We start from the raw sequence: 10845 nt of genomic DNA, 5'->3' as shown, positions 1-10845 counted from the left end.
AATGATAATGATGATTTTAATGATGGTCTTGATTAAATCATTGATGATAGCCTTACTCTTAGTCATACTAATGAGATATGGTGACTTGGATTCTGACATTTAAGGTTGAAGTTAGCTTGATAGTTTAGCTTTTGTTTGTTAATAATATTTTTGAAAAAAAAAGAGGATATTCATGTTGTATGGTTGTTTTTGACTGATCTGTGTTAAAAAAATTATGTTCTTGTTTTTTTATAACGCTTGTTTCATTTTCTTTGTAAGCTGATTTGATTAAGTTAGGATTGCAACAATATGAATGCTTCATCTTTTCTTCTTTTTGTAATATGAGGGCCCTACCATAGATTCGTGTAATTTTTTGAGTCTTAAACACTTACTAGCCAAAATTGTAGGTTTATATCATAGAATTTTATGGAAAAGCAGCATAAATTTTTTTTTTTTTAATATTTAGTTATGTATTTAGTAGAATCTTACGATCCTGATCTGATCATGCAAACCATCCTAGCAATTGTACGTAGGATCCAATTTTAATAACCTTGATTGTGTGACAATCTGCAGGGTGGTTGATTGCTTGTACCATGGGTTGGCATCCTCTTGATGCCCAGCTAATAATAGTTCTCTTTATCAAAAGTATACATATGTGTGTGTGTGTGTATCTTTTGTTTTTTTTTTTTTTTAATTTTATCTTTGATGGTCCTTTGTTGTTATTTGGTGGACTCCTTGTCCCCACATATTGTACCTTCTCTTCTTTCTATCTAATATAGCTTCTTTTATTATAAAAAAGAATATATATATCTATTGATCCTGTTGACTGTATTAAGTCAAAGTGGGGGGGGGGGGGGGTGGTGGTGGTGGTATTAAGGTTAGACAAAAATTCTTAAATTTGGTTGTTTGTTTGAGTTTATTTGCAATTATGCATATTGCCATCTGTTTTCTCTGACGTAGATCAATATTGTTGATGGTAGTGTGCCTCCTGGCCTCCATATTTACAAGACCAGTGTTTCAATCTCCCTAGGGGAAAATGGCAGAGGGGATTTGGGGATTGAAGAAGAAGCCCTTTTGGGGGCCACTCAAAGTAAAAAATGTTACTGCTTTGCATAGATGATAGACCTCAAGTCCATAAAGTTATCTGATTTGGTATAGCTTGGTGGGATTGGGACTAGGCTGAGGTTTGTATGTTATTATTATTCTTTGATAAGAGACTCATAAGTTATTTCACTGCTGCATAAGAGTAGGTTGTAATTAAATAGGCTAGCAGCCTAATTTCTTTAAAAATGAGAATCTATGGTTTATTAGACCCTATCCCATTTCAGGCTGTTTTCATTATTGTTACAAGCTGAATTACAAATGTAACAAACCAAAGAAATTTGTATGGCTAGCACCCATAACATGGAATTTATTTTTTTGTGGCAAGTGGGCAGGGGAGCTTTTAGTGGTCCAGGAGGTTAAGCTGAGGAGATGATGACATAGATTGTAGAATTGATGAAAAAGAACTTTGTTTAGGTCTATTCTTAAACTCACACGCCTTGATATTATTATTTTTGGCATTAAAGTTGCTACAATGCGTAGACGTGCTTTGGAATAGACTCAATCATGCACGACTTGATATTTTTGGTTCTTTTGGCGAATTCATGGTTAACTCCACAACTAAGCATGCCAAGCACTGAGGGTAATTAGTTGCTTGACTCCAGACAGTAGTTTTGATATTGTTCACTGTATTACAAATAAAAAAATGTGCTTGAGTTTAATGATAGCAACTATTCTTCTCCTCGTGAACTGAAACCATTCTTCTCTTTTCAGTATTTTCTTGAATATCTACATATTGTTTGCGTAAATTTGCTTCAAAATTTAGATAAGTTTTGTTTTTATTTGTAAATTTTTGTTTAAATCTCTACTTACTAGAAAGTGCTTTGACAGAGAGCATTAAGGAAGGAAAAGAGAAGCTAGTGGTTCAAAGTGGAATGGAAGAAGAAGAGCTACACAAAAAATAAGAACATTTTTCATTTGAATGTCGTAAGAACTAACTTAAATGTCACAGAGATCTTTCCTCCAACCAACAAAAAACATTGAGTCAGAAAAATATTAGAGATAATACACTTTGTACTCAGCCGCTTATCTATATGCTTGCCATCTAGATGGTTTTTTGCCTGTTGTTTTTGTCCCACATTGGTGGAATGCTTCCACATTAGTATAAAAGATTGTTTTGAATTTTTTATATTATTTGTCCCACATTGGAGAGAAGTGTTTTTTAGACTTGAGGTTGAAGCTATATAAAGAGCTCAACTCTTCATTTGTAAAACACACCTCAAAGTTGTACTTTGTCAAGAAGTAGTGGATTGATCATCGGTGCCCAAGGACGTAGCAATAGTCGTAGTATTGGTGTTTGGCATAAGTGGGGTGCCCGGCACAACACTGCCAGCCAACTCTTGCAAACAGGTATCTAGGCCATTGTGTTGCGCACTGATGCATATGCTATGGCATGAATTCTTTACACAATCCATGGCATTAAGGTACATCATTTAGCAAGGGATGCGATGATCCCTATTAATGGTATGCTAGTTTGCACAGTGGATCTTGTTTCTTGCTGCAGATATGGCAATGCAGAGGCACTCTAGTCCATATCTAATGATTGGTGCAGTCATTCATCTGCCTTCTCTTATGTTTTGGTTCTTTCTTTTTCCACCGTATTTAGAGCTCTTTGTTGTGGCCATTATTGTTTTTGTTGTTGATTTTTTTGCTTTTATTGCTGTTGATGTCGTTTATAGAATTTTTATTTCCACTGACGAGATTATATTTCATTTTTCATCTATACATGGTTGTTTTCATTTGATCTATGCAGTTTGAGAGTCTTTTCATTTGCTGGGATCATTGGGATCTTTGTTCTTCTTCCAGTGAACTGCTTGGGTGATCAGCTTGAGGATGTTGACTATTCTGATTTTTCAAGTAATTCCTTGGACTTATTCAGCATTTCAAATGTAAAAAATGGCTCAAAAATGTGAGTATTGCTTTAACGTATTCCTGTAAACATGAAACAGAACTTACTAGTATAGATTTTCCATATTTATAGGTACACAAAGCTAAAGTGATCTCTATGCCTGGTCCTCAGTGCATAGGGTCATCCATTTGCTCTGATTAACAACCAGGATTCAAACACCAACGAATCCTAAATTTTTTAATTATCTCATGGTTATCAGGTTGCCACGGGAAGCTCTTATGACTGCTGATCCCTCGAATTTACTCCGAGACTGAGGCATTATTATTATCTATTTTCTTTCCTGGATAAAGATGGGGTGAAAAAAAAAGGCAGTCCATTGGTGGGCTTCAACCATGTTGAGCTTTGTGATTGAAGTGTGCTTTACATGTGTTTGAAAAAAAATGGGACACTGGTTTTCTTCCCAAGGATTCTTCTGTGCGGTCTATTCTTTTCCATTATGAAGGACATTTTAGGCACATAAGCTAATGAACTACCTATTTTTTCATTTGGATCTATTAAACTATTAAACTTATTAAATATTTGAGTTAAGATTTATTTATAGTCAATCTCGAAAAGTAGTAAACATGTCATGTGAAGTTGCAAGTGAAAAAATCTTGAATAACTTTTTAAAATATGAATCGATTCAAAAGATTTCTTAGCTCCTTAGTTTTTCATATATAGTCATTGTTAATGATTATTTAGTCATTTAGCATTATTATTGTGTGTTAGAGTTATGTTAGCAAGTGTGAGTTAGTAAGGGTATTATGGTCATTGGTATTGTACTAGACATATACTATAAATAGTGGGAGAGACCTATCATTGAGGTTAGGTCTTCCATTTTATCCAATTATTCAACAAGGTATCAAAGCATGATTTTGAGACCTAAACCCAGTTGTTACAACTTACAACCACCATCAAAACCTAAGGCCTAAAACCCTAAATATGCTGCATGTTTGCCATCCTAGAAGAATTTTCAGCAACACTATAGCCCTAGAAAACAGCCAGCAGCTGCCGGAAGTCAGACCAGTCACTGGAAATTTCCTGGGAGACACTGCCAGTTCAGGAACCCAAAATCTAGTATAGATTTTGCAAAAACAACACCATAGTCATCCATAGACGCTGCCAATCTGTTCCCCACTGAAATCCCATCTCCAGATGGTGCCCCACGTGCCCGCACTGGGTGAAGGCTGCCAGGGCCGACCTCACGCACTGGCACGTGAAGCTACTTTCAGGCCTGTTTTTGGCCTGAATTCATCCAGCAGTGCTCAAATCCCTCTATAAACATATTAATGAAGTTTTTCATGATGTTTTTTGTCCAAAGATATCACCTTTTTTAATTGCTCCTGTGCGGCATCCAAGGAATGGTTGTTTGTCAATGGTTATTGAGTTTATTGGGTCTGTAACCATAGACCAAAATATCAAGCTGTTGGGCATGTGTTTTTTTCAAAGATCCAATCTTTTATGACCATGCACTCGTGGTAATCTGTTAGTTGATGGGCCATTGGTGAGTCTCTTGGAGCAGTGGCAGTGTTAATAAGCTGTTTTTGTGAGGCTGTGGTAGTGTTATATAAGTTTGTTGGTGATTCGTCAGTGGTAGTTTTGGTGGTCCACCTTGTCTGTGGTTGCTCCAGTGCTGTGTCTTCTTTCTTTGGGCTGTGCCTGAGTTTCTTGGTGCCGTGGCAGCCTTGTATTGATTTATTTGTGACTCATTCATGGTGGGTCACCTTGTTCGTGGTTGTTTCGATTGCTCGACCAATTAATCTTGTCATCATTGGTCTAAGTTTTTGAGTGTTGGAATGGAGTTTGCAAATCCCAAAAGTATGGTTCCCTCGTTAGTCACTTGTTTGAGTGAATCTCGAACTATGACTATATTATAGGAGCATTCAAGGTTTCTACAGTATCAATTGTCTCAAGGAGCATCTTATCACATTGCATCTTTTGCCTAGAAAGGTAATCCTATAGTTTGTATTTCATCTAGTATCTTTCCCACTAGTCCTTGGGTTATAGATTTTGCCGCCACTGACCATATAACAGTTGCAACGAACTTCTTTTTTGCCCTCTAGTATCCTAAAAACCTACCTCAAGTTACCCTTGCTGATGGATCCACTACTATTGTTAAGGGGATAGGAATAGTAAATCCTACTCCTTCCATCTCTCTTTCTTTTGTTTTATGCATTTCTAAATCCCCTTTCAATCTTATGTTAGTTAGTAAGCTTACAAAGTCACTAAATTGTTTTGTCACTTTCTTTCCTGATTTTGTGGTTTTTCATGATCTGAAGACGAGGAAGACGATTGGCACATGACGTGGGCTTTACTACTTTGAGTCACTTTCTCCTCCCATTGCCTGCACAACTATAACTACACCACTTGGAATACATTGCTACCTTGGTCATCCGTTCTTGGACAAGTTGAAACAGTTAGTTCGTACATTGAGTTATGTATCTAATCTTGAGTGTGACTCTTGTCAATTGGGGAAACATAATTGTGTTCCCATTGGGTGGTTAGTCCTTACATGCTAGTCCATTTCGATATTTGGGGCCCTAGTCGTGTCACGTTGAAGTTAGGGTTTGGTACTTTGTTAACATTTGTTGATAAATACTCCAAGATGACTCAGTTGTATTTAATGAAAGATTGTTCTGAGTTGTTTAACATCTTTTGTGTCTTTTGTTCTCAAAATAAGATTCGACTTGATATGCTAGTTAGGATATCCAATTTATTGCCTATATGACTAATTCTGGTATGATCCACCAGTCCTCTTGTGACACACTCCGCAACAAAATGGAGTTGCAAAGCCGGAAAATAGACATATATCCTTGAAGTCACTCCTACCCTATTTTACCAAATGAATGTCCCCAAAGTTTTTTGGAGCGATGTTGTGCTTATAGCTTGCTTCTTCATCAATAAAATGCCCTCATCTATCCATGGTGGTAAAATCCCATATTTAGTTTTCTTCCCTAAGGCTCCTTTGTTCTCCCTTCCTCCTTGTATATTCGGTTGTGTGTCCTTTGTCCATCAATTAACTTTAGGAATAGATAAGTTGGATCCTCGTGCTATCAAATATATTTTTCTGGGCTATTCCTATACTCAAAAGGGATATCAATGCTGTAGCCCTACTTTACATTGATTTTTTGTCTCTACTAATGTAACCTTTTTTGAGTCTGCATCGTACTACTCTAATTCCTTGAGTTATGTTGACCTTGATTAGTCCCTTCCTATGCCTTGCCTTCCAAATCATGTCCTATTATTTGTGCCCAATCCTCTTACATCTTCATCCAATTTGAGTCCTCCTCGTTGCTTGGATCATCCCAATTTGTGGGTATACACACGACAACTCAAGGAAGGAGAGCCACCTCTGCCTTCAACCACTAGACCTCTAGTTCCCTTGTTAGATGATCTTATTTCCTATGATGTTGATCCTCCTATAGCTGTTCGGAAAGGTAGATGCACTTGTATCCTGCGTCCAATCTCTAATTTTGTTTGTTATGATTTCTTGTCACCCTTGTATTATTGTTTCGTTAGTACTTTATTTTCTGTTGCTCTTCTAAAATCTATTTCTGAAGCCTTATCCAATTATGGGTAAAGGATTGCAATGGTTTAAGAGATGTGTACGCTATATGATAATGATACTTGGGATTTGGTATCTCTTCATCTTGATAAGTTTGTGGTTTGTTGTTGTTGGGTGCACAATGTGAAAGTCAATCTTGATGGTTTTGTGGCTCATTTGAAGGCCTGCCTTGTTGTTAAGGGATATACTCAAGTTTATAGTTTGGATTATTAAGACACATTTCTCTTGCTAAACTTGCCTTAGTACGTTTGTTCATCTCTTTAGTCACTACTTGTAATTGGCCTCTATATCAGTTAGATGTGAAGAATGCTTTCCTAGATGAGGAGGTCTATATAGAGCAACCACATGGATTTGTTGTTGTTGTTTAGGGGGAGTCACGCTCAGTGTGTCGGCTTAAGAAATCATGATATGGATTAAAACAATCTCCCAGAGCATGGTTTGGTTGATTTATTATTGTAGTACTTCAGTTTGTCCTTTGAAAGTGTGTTGTAGATCACTTTGTATGACATTGCAATCATTGGTGACGATGATTGAGGCATCCATGACCTAAAGCTTTTCTTACAGAGTAAGTTTCAGACCAAGGACTTGGGACCATTGAAGTACTTTTTGGGTATAGAAGTATGGATATCTCGTACGGGAACCATCTTGTCACAAAGGAAGTACATTCTTGATCTTTTAGATGAGATAGGGTTGTTGGGATCCAAACCTGATGATACACCCATGGATCCCAATAGTAAGTTGGTGCCAAATATGGGTGATTTGTTGCCTAACCTAGGATAGTATTGGAGACTTGTTGGATAGTTGAATTATCTCACAATTACTTGACCAGATATATCCTTCATAACAAGTGTTATGAGTCTATTTCTCAATTCCCCGAGAACAAGACATTGGGATGTAGTAATTTGCATTTTGAAATATCTCAAAGGTGCCCCAGGGAGGGGTCTCTTATATCAAGATCAGGGTCACACTCATATTCAGGGATATACAAACACGGATTGGGCCAGGTCCCCTTCCAATTGAAGACCCACAACCAGGTACTATATCTTTGTTGGTGGTAATTTGGTATCTTGAAAAAGTAAGAATCAAACTATGGTAGCGGTCAAGTGTTGAGTTAGAGTATAGGGCTATGGCGCACACTACATGTGAACTTGTTTGGTTGAAGAACATGTTGAAAGAGCTAGGTTTTCGACATTCTCAGCCTCCAAAGTTGATGTGTGATTGAAAAGGAAGGTGTACTCTGGGTGAATTGGGATTATAAAAATTTCTTTATAACCTCTTTTATTAATACTTTCTCAGTTCTTTTTAATTTCAGCAATTACACATGTATAGTTGATTTGATATTCAATCACAAGTTCAGCTGAGAATTAATTTAGTTATAAATCTTTATGAATGAGAATACCAGATTGAATACTTTGTAGGTTTTTCAAGACTACTTCCTGCACTTTAAATCAACACCCAATAAACCAATTCAATCAACCAAGATGAGCTTCACAATATGAAAGAATATATTAATTCCCGCAATGCTTCCAAGATCCATCTTTTGAATATGACAACCCACTCAACAAAATAAGTTGGATTTCAATATGAAAAGAAATAAAGAATTCGACCAAGCTTCCAAAACTCGGAAATTAAATAAACCACTTTCAATATTAATGAACTTTGGTATCTATTAATGAATTAATGAGTCTTGGGTGTTAATCAATCAACGTACTCCCTTACGCTTTCCACAATATGTATTGATCAACCAACATACTCCCTTTTGGTTTCCACAATTCCCGAAAGCAAATTAATTTTCAGCAATTTCAATATCCAATCCATGCAGTTGATATATATGCAGAAAATTAAATATCCAATCCATGCAGTTTCAGTGTGCAGAAAATTAAAGAGGGTAGAGAAGAGAGTGACACCGAGAGTTTACGAGGTTTGGCTATCCCCGCCTACGTCCTCGCCTTAGGCAACACACCTAAGGATTCCACTATACCACTCCTTTACTGGCGGAGCAACCTTTTACAACACTCGTTCAATAGGATAGAGCTCTCCTCTCCAAGTGATACCCCACGCTCGGTACAATGATTCAACAATCCTGAACCGTCACCAAAACAACAAGAGAATTCGGCGTACAAAGACACTCTCAACAAGAGCTAATTAGTACAAGTTCAAAGCACAGCCATATACTTCAAATCAAAATATCAAATATAGAGAATTTGAAGTTTTAGAAATCTATCACCATAATCTTCTTTCTTTGATTGAAAGATTCAGAATTTGTGTGCAAAGATCGGTGAGAAAATATCTGCAAGACTCAGTAGAAACTTCAGCAAGTATGTGAGCAAGAGAGCTTTTGAAGATTGTAAGCAATAAGGCTTGATTGTAGATTTTAATTCTTGGTGTCTAAAATCCTTTGTCTTGGGGGGGTATTTATAGAGTTTAGAAAGTGTATTTTGTATTCTCCAAGTGGCTTGGAGTGTTTCCCAAGTTTTCATGATGTTTAGAATTCAAAAACTCAATTTTGGAAACTTCCCGTTAAAAATTTGAATTTCGAAGGGTCAGTCGACTGGACTCAAGAGATCAGTCGTCTAGGCCTTTAAAAATCAGTGAAAATTCAAGGTCAGTGTAGGGTCAGTCGATTGGGCTCACTAGGGTCAGTCGACTGGGCCTTTACTATTTGCCCAAATTTATTTTGCATAAATGTTCAGTCGACTAGGCCAACAAGGGTCAGTTGCTTGGACAATTCAAAAACTTGATTTTCAATTTGTTTCCAAAATCTTGTGTTCTTTTATACTTGTCAAAATACTTTGAGACTCTTGAAAATATTTTTCGGGGTTTTTCAAAATATGGTCTCTAAGTCAATGATTTATCCTAGTAAGCTTCAAAGAATCCATATTGACTTTTGAATGAAGTACTTACATAAAGACTTTCTTAAGACTTAAAAACGTTCAAAGCTCGGAGTCTTCATGTTTGCATTTTGTTGAGCCCATCTTAACTTTGAGCTTCAATACTCTTTTAAGCTTTCATCAAATCATCTTTGAATCCATGCTTTCATACTCTTTAAGCTTTCATTTTTCAACTCGTCCTTGGAATGTAATAAGGCTTGTGATCACTTAATCTTGAACTTATATACTTGATTCCTAAAACATCATCACTTTAACCAAAACATGTTAAATACTCTTGTTTTGTTATCATCAAAATAAGATTTGTAAGCCTTGTTAGGCCAACAGTGATAATCGAGTTACTATTCAAATTGACTCCAACCTAGTCTTCCATGAGCGGACAAAGCACACTGAAGTTAATTGCCACTTTATTCAGGAGAAACTTATATGTAGAAGCTCATTACAACCACTTATGTGTGAAGTCCGTGTTTCAGATTGCTGATTTGTTCACTAAAGCCTTGGGAGGTGCTCGTGTGAATTATATATGCTCTAGTTTAAGGGGGAATGTTAAGAGTTATTTAGTTATTTAACATGATTATTATGTGTTAGAGTTATTAAGTGTGAGTTAGTAAGAGCATTTTGGTCATTGTTATTGTATTTGACATATATTATAAATAGGGGAGAGACCTATCATTAAGGTTAGTTCTTCCATTTTTTCCAATTACTCAATAGTCGTGTATGAAATTTCAAAACTTGGAATCTTTCTCTTTAGCTGTTTCTTCTTTTTGTTAATTGCAATTGCACTGCTACCAAATATGTAATCATTGTAGGTGTTTTGTGCCTTCAAATAGTTTGGGGCTTTCTTTCCTCCTATCAATGACATTTTGGGGACATTAGCTAATGAACTACATATGTCATTTCGTATGGATATTTTAAAATAGTAAAATAGTAAATATTTAAAGTAAGAGTAATTTATTAGTTGTTTTATTTTTTAAGAAAACTAGTAAACTTGTCATGAGCAATGGCAGGTATATCTTGAGTAACACTTTTAACAAGTTTGTTTATAAATTAAAATAAAAACAATTGAAGTTATTCATAGGAACTTACTTTCCTTGCAACCATAAAAAAAAAAAACACACATGGACACAGGACAGTACCATGACAAAATACAAATTAAGAGAATATGAAAAATATTAAAAATATAGGTCACAACACAAACATTTATAATTATAAAATATTATAATTAAATATATTATGAATGACAATATTGAATTTTCTTTCATATTATATAACAATGGATATTTAAAAAAAATAATGAATGCATAAGCATCTCTTCTCTCTTTTTAATAAAAATATATTTATATATATTTTTAATAGCAAAAAAAATTCATTAGATAGAGAAAGAATGTACAATCAGAAGAACAAACATCTCCTTAACAAAATTT

At 35.7% G+C, this 10845-nt stretch overlaps 1 protein-coding gene across 3 annotated transcripts in view; it reads left to right on the top strand.

Annotated features, from left to right (window-relative positions):
• LOC131143745 (CSC1-like protein At1g69450) overlaps positions 1–10845 on the top strand; it is a 96663-nt gene that overhangs the window by 15903 nt on the left and 69915 nt on the right. For 2 of the 3 annotated variants that reach the window (XM_058092037.1, XM_058092035.1), the window contains exon 3: positions 2834–2989. In XM_058092037.1, coding sequence (XP_057948020.1) covers positions 2834–2989 — 156 coding nt within the window. Of the gene's footprint in view, positions 1–2312; positions 2431–2833; positions 2990–10845 lie in introns of those variants that run through there. The other variant, XM_058092038.1, reaches the window with a different exon arrangement.

The sequence above is a fragment of the Malania oleifera genome, chromosome 12 (genome assembly GCF_029873635.1).
Source record: "Malania oleifera isolate guangnan ecotype guangnan chromosome 12, ASM2987363v1, whole genome shotgun sequence".
Classification (NCBI taxonomy): Eukaryota; Viridiplantae; Streptophyta; class Magnoliopsida; order Santalales; family Ximeniaceae; genus Malania; species Malania oleifera.
The sequence above is the reverse complement of the archived record's forward strand: the minus strand, read 5'-3'. Positions and strand labels throughout refer to the sequence as shown.